Source organism: Rattus norvegicus, chromosome 8, assembly GCF_021556685.1.
Source record: "Rattus norvegicus strain SHRSP/BbbUtx chromosome 8, alternate assembly SHRSP_T2T, whole genome shotgun sequence".
NCBI lineage: Eukaryota > Metazoa > Chordata > Mammalia > Rodentia > Muridae > Rattus > Rattus norvegicus.
Genome location: NC_141541.1, coordinates 74,112,944 through 74,129,196, shown reverse-complemented (window position 1 = coordinate 74,129,196; position 16,253 = coordinate 74,112,944). Strand labels below are relative to the sequence as shown.

Here is a 16,253-nt window from a genome sequence, read left to right as displayed (position 1 = left end):
ATTAAAGGGACTGCGGTCTTTAGAGTTTGGTTTTTTTGGCTTCCAGTTCAGTTTAGCCTCTAGATTAAGTATGCCAGACTCCACCCACTTTCCTAGGAAAGTGGCAAAGTAGTATTTAGACTTGTAAGAACCTAGACTGGGAATCGGTTTGCTTAGAGATTGTGAAGACAATGAACAAGTCAGATTGGCTTCCTAGAAATTCCTTACTCTGAACGTTGTAGTTTGTATCAAGAAGGACCCAGAATTTACACGAGGGGCGACATGATCCAGTACAAATATTTCCTGATTCGAGTCACAGCTTCAGTTTTCTGTTGCCATTAGCCAGTTTGGAACCTTTGGCAAATAATCCTCCACTTTGTACCGTCCCCTTTATTTAGAATATTAATAATTGCTAGAGCTTGCTTTCAGTGTTTTAAAAGTCATACAAAACAGATGGCGATTCCTTAATGTTCTTTAAATGATTAACAATTTGTTGCACTATTACTGTATGCCAGTCTCTGGACAGTCAAGATGACCTAGTGTTGACGAGTTCTGTGATTGGAGGAAGCTGAAGGTCTTTTGGGAGACCATAATACATTTTTCAATATCCAATAAACTATTCATTCAATAAAGGAAATGCTTTATGATTTGAAACTCTTAAAATGTACTGGAAAAGATGCTTTCACCTGAGAGCCAAAGGCTAGGCTCAGGCTCACAGTATTCAGGTGGAGGGGAAGATTACAAAAAGAGACTTGGCTAAAAAGAAAACAAATCTAAGACTTTCCCTTAACTTGATTCTGTGTTGCTGTAAACAAAATTGCTATTCTAGAATTATAAGAAATAAGGTTAGTTTTCAGAGTTTTGGAGAAAATATTTTTTTAAAGGAAGAGTTAGGACAGCCTGGCTGTTTTAAAGTTGAACCTGTAAGTATGGCCTAACACCTGCTTACATTTTTAAAACAAGTTGGATAAGAAGTGTGCAGATCATAAGGACTCAAGCATGCTATAATATTATTTGAAGTACTTATTAAGCGTTCACAAGTGTGCATCGGGGTATTTATGTGAGGATGAAAGCAGCTGCTGTGCTTTGTTTGACATTTAATTTGAGTAACACAGATGTAATATTGTAAGAATGTGACTAAGTTTATATGTGTCCCAAATACTAAAAGAATTATTAACACAGAATTGGCCTCCTAGTCAGTGTCATATTATAAGACATGAAAATCAGTACACAGAGTCAGAAAAATACACTTTATTCCACATCTGCGTGTATTCATGATTTGATTTTCATGGATGAGACTTGCTATGTAACATTTGGATGCCTGTCTTTTAAGTGGTTAAATTGTTGAAATGACATTTACTACTATGCACCTGGAACTCCTTAGTTCTTTCAGAGTTTGAAAACTCCAGGGTTAAACAACCCTAGAGATTCTCTAGGTCTTTGATAATAACTGATCTATTGGTATAACTAGTAAGCTTGGAGAACAAGGTGGTGAAAATGTGTAAGTTCTGAAAAGTCATTGTGTCATTTTTTTAAACAATATTTATGTGAATCAGGGTTGTGCTGTATGTGTGCCTGCATGACAGAGAGAGTATCAGATCCCATTAGAGATGGTTCTGAGCCCCACCATGTGAGTGCTAGGAATTGAAATCAGGAGGGGCAGCCAGTGCTATTAATTGCTGAACCTTATATCCAGCCCCTCACCCCCTTTTTAAGTAAGATAAGGTCTCTGAGCCATGGAATTTGGGCTGACCTCAAACTCACTATGTAGACCAGGATGACCTTAAACTCCCAGAAATATACCTGCTGCTGACCCCTGTGTTCTGGGATTAAAGAGATGTAGCACCAGATTAGGCATTATGCCTTTACATTTTTTATTTTAATTTTTAAAATTTTAATTTTTTTACATGTATGGTTTTTAGTCTGGATACATGTCTGTGTACTGTGTGTGGGTAGTGCTCTCATAGACGATTAAAGGGCATCAGATCATCTGGGACTTGAGTTACATATGCGAGCTGCAGCTGGGAATTGAACCTAAGTCCCTTGGAAGAGCTCTGAGTGCTCTTTACTGCTGAGCCAGCTCTCTAGTGCATTTTATTTTATTTTATTTTTAGTTAAGTCTGACCACAGTGTAGCTCAGTGGTAGATATATATGCAAGGCTCAGGTTCCATCCTTAGAACAGCAATAAAAACAAAACCAGCCAAACAAATTTAATCAATTAAATCTGGAGATAAAATGTTCTTTTCAAGATTTATTTATTTTATGTATGTACAGTACACTGTCTTCACACACACCAGAAGAGGGCATCAGATCCCATTACAGATGGTTGTGAGCCACCATGTGGTTGCTGGGAATTGAACTCAGGACCTCTGGAAGAGCAGTCAGTGCTCTTAACCACTGAGCCATCTCTCCAGCCCAAGATGTTCTTAATGAAGTGTAAATGTACAGGTTTGTTTATTTATAGATTATAACTGAAATTCCATTATCATGCTAGAAAATATAACAAGTATATTCAATGTTAAAAAAGTTTTAATTACAATATTTATTTATGAGTGTGTACACACATCCATGTATACATGTGCGGTCAGAGAACAACTTGTGGGAGTTGGATCTCTTTCTCCACACCAAACTCAGGTTATTACACGTGGTGAAAACACCTAGTTCTACTTGCTGAAGTGTCTCATCATCTCGTGTTTTACCATCTACAAAGTTCACACTCTAGAATCGTGACAGACTTACCAAAAAAAAAAAAAAAAAAAAGGCCAAAACAGTGCTAATGTTTTATGTAATTTAAAAGTTTTATATTGAGCTACATTCATAACAGTCATGGAGTACATGGAGCCCATCCACAGGCTACGGTGTCAGCCTGTTTCTAGTATATGTGCCACCAGTGGTGCAACAATTCCTTTTTGTTTTCACTTTTTTTAAGTATTTGTCTTATGCATATGAGTGCTCTATTGGCATGTAGACCTGCATTTCAGAATTAGGCATCAGATCCCATTACAGATGGTTGTGAGCCACCATGTGGTTGCTGGGAATTGAACTCAGGACCTCTGGAAGAGCAGTCAGTGCTCTTAACCTCTGAAGCATCCCTCCAGCCTGATTTCTTCCTTTTTTAAAGATAGATTTATTCTTTGTCTGTGAATGCTTTGCCTTATTGAAAGTATGTGTCCTGTGTTTGTGCCTGATGCCTGCAGAGGTTAAAAGAAAACATTCGATCCCTGGAACTGGAATTAGGAGTGGTTGTGAATTGCCATGTGGGTGCTGGGAATTGAACTCATGTCTTTTGCAGGAGCCTCAGGTACTCTTAACTGCTGAGCTGATTTGCTAGCCCCACCATTTCTTAAAGTACGGAGAAACAGTAAATGCCTAAATAGCATATGTAAGTTAGATTACAGCCTACTTGCAATCAGGGTCTTTATCCTCATCAGATTTATATTCTTAGCTCGTAACAGAGTGCATGGCTCAAAGTAAACACTCTATTTTTTTTTTTTAAGATTTATTTTATTTATATGAGTACACCATTGCTGTCTTCAGACACACCAGAAGAGGGCATCAGATCCCACTGCAGATGGTTGTGAGTCACCAACCATGTGTTACTAGGAATTGATCTCAGGATCTCTAGAAGAGTAGTCAGTGCTCTTAACTGCTGAACCATCTCTCCAGCCCCAAAGTAAACACTCTTAATAAATTAATGAGTACTTTTTGTTTGTGTTTGTGAAGTAGTGCTGTCATTGTACCCAGAATCTCATGTATGCTAGGCAAGTTTTGTTTGACTAAGCTCCCATCAGCCCTGATGAATAATGTTTAGTATCTTCATCCCAGTTATGATTTCTGAAAGTCATACAGTATTTTTGTTTCAGCAATGTATATCTTTACCTTTTTAGATATGTTTTGTCAATTGAGAGTGCCGAAGAAATACGAGACTATGTGACAGATCTTCTCCAGGGAAATGAGGGTAAAAAGGGTCAATTCATAGAAGATCTTATAACCAAATGGCAAAAGAAGGATCAGGAGTGCATTTCTGATTCTTTTCAACAGTGCTGGAAAAAAGATGGTAAGTTAATGTGGTTACATAGTAATTGAAATATCACTGAGAAATGCTTGGCTTTAAAAGCCTCAGTGTTTTCTGCCACTGAGTATTACTTGTTCATAGTTAATGTAAACAGAATCTTATATGTGCATATTTTTTGCTTGGGTCTATTCAGTTTGTAATAAATATTGCTCTAACCAGGGGATTCTCAACCTTTAATATAGTTGCTCATGATAAGGTGACCCCCCAGCCATAAAATTGTTTTGTTGCTATTTCATAACTGTAAGTTTGCTACTGTAATGAATTGTAATGTAAATATTGGATATGCAGGATATCTGCTATTCGATCCCCCACACACAAAGGGTTCACAACCCACAAGTTGAGAACCGTACGTCCCTATCAAGCTTTTCTGTGTGCCCCGTCTCTCAAGTACTAGGATTAAAAGTATGTTCTACCACACTGAGTACCAGACACTTTTTTTAAATTTACAGAAAACTCACAAAAGAATCATTTTTCAGGCACAATTGTGGCTTGAGAATAATTTCAAAAAGTTACAAATGGATTAAAGAAATATCTTTCAAGGGCTCAATCCTAACTCAGTGGTAAGACACTTGCTTAGCAAGTGTGAGAGCCTGTGTTCTATCTCCCACACTACCAAAAAAAGCATTTTATAAATATAACTTTAAGGATTTAATGTGTATGGGAATTGTGCCTGCATGTTTGTCTCTGCCATGTGCATATCTGATTGGTGCCCTTGTAGACCAGAGGAGGGAATTGGGTTCCCTAGAACTGGAGTTTCAGAGGATGTGAGCTGCCATGTGTATGTACTGGGAATTGCACCGTGCCTCGCAGTGCTGAGCCATCTCTTGTGTCTCGTTTTGTTTGTGTTTTTCTTTTTCAAAGGCAGGGTTTCTCTATGTAGCCCTGGCTATTCTGGAGCTCACTTTGAGTTGGCTTTGAACTCAGAGATCTGTCTGCCTCTTCCTCTAAGTGCTAATTAATTAAAGTTAAGTGCGACCAGGCGTGGCTCCAGCCCTATTTTTTATAAATGCCTTAAAAGATATGTATATCTGAAAGTAGTGACTGATTGTAGTTGATGATATTTAGAGGTATCTATTTATATAGTATAAGAGAGGAAGACCAAACCAAACAATATGCTTTTAGTATACAGTGTAAAATATCAGACTTTTTTTTTTTTTCGGAGCTGGGGACCGAACCCAGGGCCTTGCGCTTGCTAGGCAAACGCTCTACCACTGAGCTAAATCCCCAACCCCAATATCAGACTTTTTAAATTACATTATTAACCCCCACTCAGTCATATTTTGAGTTTTTCCTGCAGTACTGGGGTTCAGGCCAGGGCTGCTTGCATGGTAGGTAAGCACTTTCTATCACCAGCCCTGTCTGAAATTCCATCATTGCCCACAGTCAGGAAAATGGTGTCTTAATTTTTAATTGAGAGTAGTTCTGCCTGACTTCTTGTCTTGACTGTAAATATTAAGAACTACCTTCTGGAAAGATGGCTCAGCATTCCATCAGTTAAGAGCTCCCACTGCTCATCCAGAGGTCCTAAATTCAATTCCCAGCAACCACATAGTGGCTAACAACCATGTTAATGAACTATGATGCCCTCTTTTGGCATGGAGGTGTACATGCAAATAGAGCATTCATCATCATTAAAAAAAAATTACCTTCATGTTTTAGCTACAGAAACTAATAAATTTTGTTAGTCTCTTTCTGTGGCTGTGTGTTATTTTATTCTATTCTTTAAAGAAAGTTTAGATGGACAGAGATCAGTGGACCAGCTAAAGCGGAGTAGGAGGAAAGGAAGAAACAAACAGGAAGTTCCTGCATTTCCTGAACCTGACGTGACTGTGGAGGTCAAAACACCTTTAGATTTGGCCAAGGTAAGTGCTTAGAAAATTAAGCTTTTCCTGGCTGTGTGGACAAGAGGAAATGACTAATATGTCTTAGAGACAAAGTGCAGAAATTGGTCTACAATGTCAAATTTAACAGACTGATAACTTTTAGGTACAGAAGCTGACAATGCTGACATATTACTCTCTGTGTGTTGTGGTAGGCCTTTGTCCTTTTGAGATAAGGCTCCATGCTCCCCGACGGACATCTAACTTGCTGTTAGCTTGAACCCCTGGTCTTTCTGCTTGCATCTTCCAAAGTCTGAGATTTCAGGCGTGTGCCACTACTCTCTACAAGACTCATTTCATACTGAGGATCAGACTTAGGACCTTGTGCATGTGTATGAGACAAGCACTCTGCCCCTGAGCTATACTCCTAGCCCTGGATGGATAACAGTTAATGAAGCGTCTGCTTTAAACTTCAGCATTTGAGAGGGCAGTTAAAAACTAAATGATTATATACTTATATACTACCTGGCAGGAGAGATGCCATGATATTGAAGGGAGTTTTCCCCAGACGAGGCTTATTCATAGCACTCTGGATGTGGTGACTCCTGTGATTTCTGCAAATGGGGGAAACTTGACTGTGTAATTTGTGTGTGTGAAACTTGACTGTGTAATTTGTGCGTGTGGAGGGGGGTTGTTTATAACGTGCCCTACATCAAAACAAACACTGAAACAAACAAAAATCAAAACTGCCAGGCATTGAGAGACCTAGGCAGGAAGAATGGGAATTCCAGACCAACCTGGGCTACTTAGTGAATTCTAGGCCACTCTGGAATGCATAGTGAGTCTCTATCTGAAAAATCAATAAAAAGATAGGTGAAGAGTATTCTTGTTTTGAAAGTTTTCCCTTCTACCATTATTATCCATATTCAGTCTTCAAAACTTACTGTTAGCCAGGCAGGCCTAGCAGCCCAAGCTGTTGGAACTCAAAATCTTACTGTCTCAGCCTTCCAAGAGCTCAGACCATAGTCACTGCAAGCTGGATAACTGAAACATATATAGTTAGCAAACTTGAGAAGATAAACTTCTCTAAAGAAGAAAATTAGTTAATCTAATATGGGTTAAGACAGTTCTGAGCAGGATAGCATGAAAACCATGGCGGAGGTAGACATGGTGGCCTCAGGCCTATCATCCCAGCACTCAGGGGTCTGAAGCAGAAGGAATGCCTTAAATTCAAGGCCAGCCTGTTCTTTGTGATGAATTCCAGGCCAGCTAGAGCTACAGCATGAGACTTTGTCTTAGAAAGTGAAAAGTAAAAATTGAAGCAAAAACAAGGAGAGCAAACTTCACAAGGCGACGGAGAACATCTGACCTGTAAGTGTGTGCTCAGTCAGAACGAGGATGGCTAGTTCTTACGCTCCTCCTGGTTTGCTTGCAACTCCTCCAATTTTTTTTTTTTTCGTTCTTTTTTTTCGGAGCTGGGGACTGAACCCAGGGCCTTGTGCTTCCTAGGCAAGCGCTCTACCACTGAGCTAAATCCCCAACCCCAACTCCTCCAATTTTAACACTGAAAGTCTCACATTATGCCCCTGCCCCAAGGCATGAACAAACCAAGATAACTATACTAATCAGATAAATACACATTAAATCACAGAAATATTTCCTATCAGATTGTCAATGTCCTGTCAGCTGTCAATAGATAATATTGGCAGCATGCATCAAGAACTGTAGAAGTTTGTGTATTCGTTATTTTCATACCCATATTCATAGCCTTGTCTGTGCTAGAGAAGTACTTCACCCCTGAATGACACTCATGTTGTTATATTGTTCTTTTATTTTTTTAAAAAGATTTATTTATTATATATAAGAACACTGTAGCTGTCTTCAGACACGCCAGAAGAGAGCATCAGATCTTATTACAGATGGTTTTGAGCCACCATGTGGTTGCTGGGATTTGAACTCAGGACCTCTGGAAGAGCAGTCAGTGCTCTTAATCACTGAGCCATCTCTCTAGTGCACGCTGTATTGTTTTAATGGCTAAAGGTGCTTTTTTCATTTGCAGATTTGTTGCTATGAAATTCCTATTTAATTTTATGATCATTTTTTATAATGTTATCTATTTTCTTACACCCCCCCTCCCTCCAATAATAGGTACTGAATGTATGCTAACCACGCTGTCCCACCAGCTACATTCTGGCTCCTTTCTCATTCATTCTGAATGAATAAATTTCTTTTTTTTTTTTTAAGATTTATTTATTTAATGTGTATGAGTACACTATAGCTGTTTTCAGATACACCAGATCCCATTACAGATGGTTGTGAGCCACCATGTGGTTGCTGGGATTTGAACTCAGGACCTCTGGAAGAGCAGTCAGTGCTCTTAACCCCTGAGCCATCTCTCCAGCCCATGAATAAATTTCTTAATGATTTTTTTTATATTATTGCTTGCCTTTGATTTGAGGTCTGTGAATGTTATCTACTTTTAGAGGTATTTAATTCTTTGTTTTATTTATTCTGTGTGCGCATGTGTGCACATGTATACAGTAGGTGGGAGTTGGTTCTCTTCTTTGATGATGTGGTCCTGTGTATTAAGCTCAGATCATTTAGGCTTGGCAAGCATCTTTATCTAATGAATCATCTAACTAGCCCCTAAAGAAGGCATTCTTTAGCTGTGGTTCAAGACATCAAGGGTTGAGAGTACAGCTCAGCAGCAGAGCATATGCCTAGTGTTCATCATGCATGGTTCAATAATAGCTAGCACCACACACAAAAAAAAAGGAAAAATAGGGTTGGGGTGTAGGTCACTCGGTGGGCAGGGTGCTTACCTGGCATGCATGAACCCTCGTGGGCCATCCTCCACTACTTATTAAGTGATATATGCCTGTCATCCCAACACTCAGGACGTATAGGCAGGAAGATCAATATCATCTACTTTGAACTTAATAGTGTTAGGCCAGATGTACTAGAAAATGAAAGCAAAAGGCTACCCAAATTGTAAATGAATTATTTTTAATATAAATGTAACACTGAATTAATCTGGCAGCTGTATTTCTTTACCTTATACTATTTCCCAAAAATCACACAGAAAAACCAAGAATTATTTAAAACTACCTCAATAGCTGAGCAGTTAAATGATCTACCTTTACATTCTATGCTAATCCGGCTACTTCCATCCCCATCCCCATCCCATGACACTTGCATATTATTATTGATCTGGCTCTTTTGGGCTTCAGGTGTGTTTCCATGATCTCTCTCCAGACCCCTTCCTCCTGGCTCCAATTCCTCCATCCTTGCTCATCTGGGAGTATTCCTCTCTCCCTCTCACCCCCTCTCTCCCTCTCTCCCTCCTCTGGCTAGCAGGAGTCTTGCCCTAGTCTCTGTTCTACCCAGCCATTGGGTGATCGGCATTTATAGACAAGGCAAAGATTAAATGGTAAGAACTGTTTAAACAAGAGATTCTTGGTATATGCGTTGCAATGTTGTGTCTGTACTGAAAGAAGAAATGAGGGCAGATAAATCAGCACTTGACTAACACAAGGGTAAACTTTACACAGTCTACAAAAACATTATGCCTACACCAACTCAGCATATTTGAATGATAAAACATCTGCATGTGCAGTATTAAATATTTCAGGACAGCATATGGCTCTAGATAAAAGTGCTTGTCACCAAGCCTGAGCTCTGTCCCCTGAATCCACATGGTGGAAAGGGAGAACTAATACCTGCAAGTTGTCCTCGGCCTCTATAAGCACACCATGGTGTGCACACTATGCATGTTTTTATATGTGTAAAAATTCCTTTTAAAACATGCCAAGCTGATTGTTACGTTTACCTTGCTCTAGACATATCACGTGATTGAGAGCTACCAACGCATAAAGCAATTGCTACGTTTCATTACCTTGCTTTTTTTATCAGGGCCCCTGATTATAAGAAAACTATATTTTTTCTCCTTCCCTCGTAATTCTTGAATAAGGTGTAAATAGTTACTCAGCAGAAACGAAGGTTTCCTCCTTGATTCTTTGTCGTTGGTCAGTATCCTGCTGTCTTTGTTCTATTAGGCACAAGAAGGCAACAGCTCCGTAAAGAAGAAGACGAGATTTGTCAGCTTATATACACGAGAGGGGCAGGACAAACTTGCAGTCCTCCTTCCTGGTCGTCACCCGTGTGATTGCTTGGGCCAGAAGCACAAACTCATCAATAACTGTCTGGTCTGTGGGCGGATTGTCTGTGAACAGGAGGGTTCAGGCCCCTGCTTGTTCTGTGGCTCTTTGGTAAAGTCATTCTTTCATGTTTTGTTTTCACTGTGTGTCCTGGTTGGGTTGCTTTTGGTTTTTTGTTTTGTTTTTGGTTTCGTTTTTGTTGTTGTTGTTGTTATTGGTGTTTGTCAACTTGAGTTATCTGAGAAGAGGGAACCCCAATTGAGAAAATCCTTCCCTAAGATTGGCCTCTAGGTAATCCTGTGAAACATTTCTTAACTAGTGATTAATATGGAAAGGCCCTGCAATTGTGTGCAGTCCCACCTATGGAAGGTAGTCCTGGAATATATAAGGAAGCAGGCCAAGACCTAGGTATGATAATGCATACCTATAATTCCAGCACTTGGGAGGCAGAGGAAAGAGAATCTGAGAGTTTGAGGCCATCTTGGTTTATAATGGTGAGTTCTAGGTCAGCCAGAGCCACAGAATGAGACTTTGTCTTTAAAACAAAAACCAAAACATAAAAAGGTAGAAGGAGCAGTTAGGAAGCAGCATTCCTTACATCACTTATCAGTTCCTGCCTCAGGTTCCTGCCGTAACTTCCCTCAGTGATGAACTACCTGGAAAAACAAGATGAGATAAATCCCTTTCGGGGCTAAAGAGATAGCTCAGTGGTTCTGAGTGCTGGCTGCTTTTGCAGAGGACCTGGGTTTGGTTTTCGTCAGCCACATAGTGGCTCATAGCTGCCTATAGCTCCAGCTCCAGCAGATCTGATGCTTTCTGGACCTCAACAAGACCAGGTATACACATGATGAACAGACTTATATGTAGGCAAAACATTTAAACATTCAGACAGTGAAATAAATGAGGATTTTTTTTTTTTAAGATTTATTTTATTTTATGTATGAGTACTGTGTTGCTGTCTCAGACACACCAGAAGAGGGCATCAGATTTCATTATAGATGGTTGTGAGCCACCATGTGGTTGCTAGGAATTGAACTCAGGACCTCTGGAAGAGCAGTCAGTGCTCTTAACCACTGAGCCATCTCTCCAGCCTGGATATTCTTTTTTTAAAAAGCCCTTTCCTCCTATCAAATTGTTTCAGTCAACACTTCAGTAGAAGCCCTACCTAAGACACTGGCTTTGAGTTAATAACCACAGCCATTCGAATACTCTGCAATTTCTCTTAGGAGATTGCTTCCCTGTGTTGTTTAAAATCCTAGTACTCTGGAGACTGAGGCAGAAAAATGAGCTTTTAAAGCACACTCTCACTATGTAGCTAGCCTAGTTTCAAGTTCCCTGTGTAGCCCAGGCACATTAATAACTGCCTTTGTACTTTCTGTATAAACCAAACTAGCCTCAAGTTTGTGGCAGTCCCCCTGCCTCAAATTCCTAAGTACTGAGATTACAGATGTGTACTATCATATTTATTTGCCTTCTGAGTTGTTTTTTTTTTTTTTTTTTAAGTTTTTCAAGACAAGGCTTCTCCTTGTAACAGTCCTGGACTCCTGTAGACCAGGCTGGCCTTGAACTCAGATCTTTGTGTTGAGGCTACATTTTATAGCACATCAAGCGAGCTATAAAGTGTCATTCCACCTCTGTATGACAAATCTCTCTTTTACATTATAGGTGTGTACCAATGAAGAACAGGACATTTTACAACGTGACTCAAACAAAAGCCAGAAACTGCTGAAGAAGCTCATGTCAGGTAAACTCTAGGTTTCTTTCTTGCTTTCTTTTTTCATTCTTTGAGTCCAGGCCTCCTTATGTACCTCTGGCTAGCGTGAAACTCACCAGACCAGGCTGGTTTTGAACCTACCTCTGCCTTCTAGGTACCAGGATTAAAGGTGTGCACCGTTATCTGGCTAAAATGCCAGGGTTTTTTGTTGATAATTGTTTTTGTCTTTTGGTGCTGGCAGTGGAACCTGAGCCCTGGTGACTGCTGGGCCCCCTCAGCAAGCATTTTAAAAACTACATAACTCTTGAGAGACAAAACAGCCAGTGATAGGTTATAACAGAAAAATTAATACATGTATTCATTCTGTAACAAATGGAACAAACTAACAGAGTCCAACTCTTTTTTTTAAATATTTATTTATTTATTATGTATACAGCTTTCTGCTTGTTTATATGCATGCAGCCCAGAAGAGAGCACCAGATCCCATTACAGATGGTTGTGAGCCACCATGTGGTTGCTGGGATTTGAACTCAGGATCTCTGGAAGAGCAGTCAGTGCTCTTAACTGCTGAGCCATCTTTTCAGTCTCCCAAAATGATGAAACTATATATTTTTTCTTTTTGGCTTTTTTGAGGGTTTCTCTATGTAGCCCTGGCTCACACATTAGGCCTGGCTGGTCTTGAATTCACAAAGATCCACCTGCCTTTGCCTCCCAAGTGCTGGGACTAAAAGTATGCATGCTTGCAACTCTGATTTCTTAGTTTTAATCCTTATAAAGATAATGCTGACATTAAGGAAAGCCAGGTGCACAGATGTAGGAAGTGTGCATGCTCTTTTTTTAACTGTAAAAATGTTGTCTTTTATATCTGAAAGCATCTCACAAAAATAGCTAAGGACCTTTTTGTTAGGGTGGAATATACCTGAAATACTTTATTTGAGAGTTTGAGGCAGGAGAATTGTTTTAGTCTGGGAGTTTGGAGCTATTCTGGATAACACAGCAAGTCTCTTATCTACTAAAAAATAAAAATAAACTTGGGCTGGTGAGATGGCACCCTGTGCTGAGAAAGCTAACTCCCATAGTTGTCCTCTGCCATCACGTGGGCTTCATTACACACACACACACACACACACACACACACACACACACACACACACACCCATGTCACACTAAGCAAATACAGTGTAAAAAGAAAAAGAGAGTTAAGCCAGGCATAGTGGTGTGCTGTTAAGCATATAAAAACAGCACTCTAGAGTCTATGGAAGGAGCATGGCGTGTTTGAAACCAACCTGCAGTACATAGTGAACTAAACCACGCCATCTTGAGCTGCGTAGTGAGACTACATCTTAACATAAAAGTTTAAGGTTGGCAAGTTGGTTCAAAAGGTAAAGGTGCTTCCTGCTAAGGAAGTGATGACCTGAGTTCAGTTCCTGGGACCTGCAGGTTGTCTTTCGACTTTCACATACCTGCTGTGTTTTGTGTCCATGGACACACCCTCAGACACACTGCATTCTTTTAAAACTTAGGAAAAATTAAGACCATTTTTAAATGACATATTTCTCTGCCTTTTTGAGACTTCCCTCCTTTTCCTTTTTTAGAATAAGGTCTCATATAGCCCAAGCTACTTTTTTTTTAAACAATTTTTTTGTTTGTTTCTTGAGACAGGGTTTCTCTGTATAGCCCTGGCTGTTCTGGGACTCCCTCTGTAGACCAGACTGGCCTCTAACCACTTGCCTCTGCCTTCAGAGCGCCACTGGTAGATTTCTTTAAATAAAAAAAAAACCCCTCCTCCTCCTCCTCCTCCTCCACTTCCTCCTCCTCCTCCTCCTCTTCTTCTTCTTGGAACTGTCGGTTGTCAAACACCACTTGATGTTGGTTGAGCCTGACCTTAAGTGTTTTCATTTAAATAAATGCTTCAGATCTTCAGGCTAGGATCAGACCTCACAACAATACAACAGATCTGTTCTATGGGCTGATACCATTTGCTTTCCTTGTTGAATTTCAGGGGCAGAGAATTCTGGAAAGGTGGATATCTCTACCAAGGACCATCCTCCTCATCAGGAATCTCGAATGAAGTCTGGTTTGGAGAAGGCTGTCAAGCACAAGGAAAAACTGTTAGAGTTCGATAGGACTAGGTATGGCAGGGTTAGACTAATGTGCCTGGACAAAACCTTATCCGTAGAGCTAGAACAACCATGGCTCTTGAAGAGCTAGAACTGAACCAGCTCTCTAGCACCCCAAGGTTTTTAATTTGGGGTGCTAGAGAGTTGGTTCAGTTATTAAGAGCATGTATTGCTCTTTCAGAGACCCAGGTTTGATTCCTAGCACCAGTATCAGTTCACAGCCATCAGTAGCTACATTTCCAGAGGAATGCCCTCTTACCTCTACAGGCATGAGGCACTCACTCACATGAGCACACAGATGTGCATGTAGGCAAAACACTCCCACAAAATTAATAACATTATTTCGACACTTTCTGCCTTCTTAAGGAGGAGTATGAAAGGGTTTATAACAAAGAATCTCTGTATTGGGTTTTTTTTGTTGTATCTTAACTTTTGTTTTTGTTTTCATTTGACAAGATTTCACTCTATGGCCTTGACTGAGCTGGAACTTGATCTGTAGATCAACCTGGCATCAGATTTGCAGAGATCCGCCTGCTTCTGCCTCCCAAGTGCTAGGATTAAAAGCATGGACTACCACGTCTGGCTCTTCTAATTTTTTTTTTAACATTCTGCATTAAGAGCTTACAGATCAAATCTACTTAGTAACATCTAGGTGTTGGGTAAATATTTTGAAAACTGTATTTTCAAATCAAAGAAGACTTGTGTTAAGTAAAGTACTTTATACTGCAAAACAGTATAAATACCATACAGACAGCACACAGATATTTGGGCTAAAGACAGAATGGAAGAACATTTAGGTGAACCCCAAGCCAGGCATAGTGGTACACACCTCTAATCACAATACTTGGGAGACAGAGGCAGGAGGATCTCTGTGAGTTCACAGCCAGTCTGGTCTACAGAGTGAATTTCAGGACAGCCAGGACTACATACTGAGATCCTGTCTCAAGGAAAAAGTTATCAAAAACTAGGCAATAAGTGTTTTTAAATTTTAAATTTTCTGGTTAATAGAGGCTTATCATTTTTTTTATAAGATCCTTCTCCATGCATGAGACTTTATAAAAATAAAATCCTGGCAGACATGTACTGCATACTTTCTCCTTGATTCAGAGTCCTAGAGTCCAATAAGGACATCTGTGAAGAATGACAATTTCCTAAGCTACTAATGACACCCTCCAGGTTCCAACTGTTACACACTCTCTCAAACCCCAGTGAATTCTGACCCTGTAATAGGGAAAGTTCTGAAACACTCAAGGTGAAAACTGGCCCTGAAGACTTATTCACAAATTCAGAAAATATTAAAACTTGTATTTCCAGCTTAGGAAGAGCCTGGCAGACAACCCTAGCCTCTAAGAGCTCACTCTGAGCAGAGCTACCCAGCTCTCATGCAGTCACCGTCAGCCTTTCATTCAACCTGCAAGAGGTGCTGAGACAGTGATTTCCTCTGAGAGGGCAAATAGAAGCTTTTAAACTTTATTACTGGGGGTGGAATGGAGGTGGGGACACTTCAAACCAGCTATTCAGCAAGGCCCTACCAAATCTTTTAATACAAAATGTTTTTGTACCTTGAATATGAATGTAATTTAAATGTCTTCTGCGTGTCAATAGTTTGTAATTATAGAGAGACAGTCTTCTCTAGGTTTATGGCTTTGATGTAAAGAATTTCTGTGAGCCCCAGGCTTATTTTCTACATCTTTTTTTTTTAAGATTTATTCATTTATTATATATAAGTCCACTGTAACTGTCTTCAGATACACACGAGGTACAGACGAGGGCATCAGATCTCTTTACAGATGGTTGTGAGCCACCATGTGGTTGCTGGGAATTGAACTCAGGACCTCTGGAAGAGCAGACGGTGCTCTTAACCACTGAGCCATCTCTCCAGCCCCCAGGCTTATTTTCTAATGAATGATGGGGTTAAATTGTCAGAATTCTTTCCAGTCTTCAATTTTCTTCTCATTATGATCTTAGAACTTGGCCTGATGTGTTACTAAACTGGAGAGTGAGGAGGAGGTATACATAAGCAGTTACAGTAGTAGATGAATAAAACATCTGCCCCTGCCCTTGCCCCTGCCCCTGCCCCTGCCCCTCACTGGCTGCAGTACTCCAGAGAGCTCGCCCTGCACCTTGCTTGGACTTCATAGTAGGGCATGAAAGCAGAAAGACTGGCCCTGGTGGCTCAGGCACAAGAGAGCTGACAGGCTGAACAACTCGGCTGCCACCCAGGCCCAGATCAAGAGCTTTGATTGGCCCACCCCAACATCTATCCCATAAGAATTCCTGGAGCATGTGAAGCGGATGGTCCTGCCAAAACTGTAGGACCAAAACTGTAGGCTCTTCATGACACAGAGCAACAACAGGGTATCCAAAAGGAGCCCAGGTAAGGATTC

General features: G+C 40.2%; 1 protein-coding gene across 9 annotated transcripts in view; it reads left to right on the top strand.

Moving 5' to 3' along the window:
- Nucleotides 1-16,253, top strand: part of Trip4 (thyroid hormone receptor interactor 4) — a 90,190-nt gene that overhangs the window by 23,832 nt on the left and 50,105 nt on the right. For all 9 annotated transcript variants that reach the window (XR_015626638.1, XR_015626636.1, XR_015626637.1 and 6 more), the window contains 5 exon segments: nt 3,868-4,037; nt 5,784-5,917; nt 9,931-10,143; nt 11,698-11,776; nt 13,749-13,878. Coding sequence is in view for 6 of the 9 variants with exons in the window: in NM_001433738.1 (NP_001420667.1) it covers nt 3,868-4,037; nt 5,784-5,917; nt 9,931-10,143; nt 11,698-11,776; nt 13,749-13,878 (726 nt within the window). In the remaining 3 variants the exon portion in view is untranslated.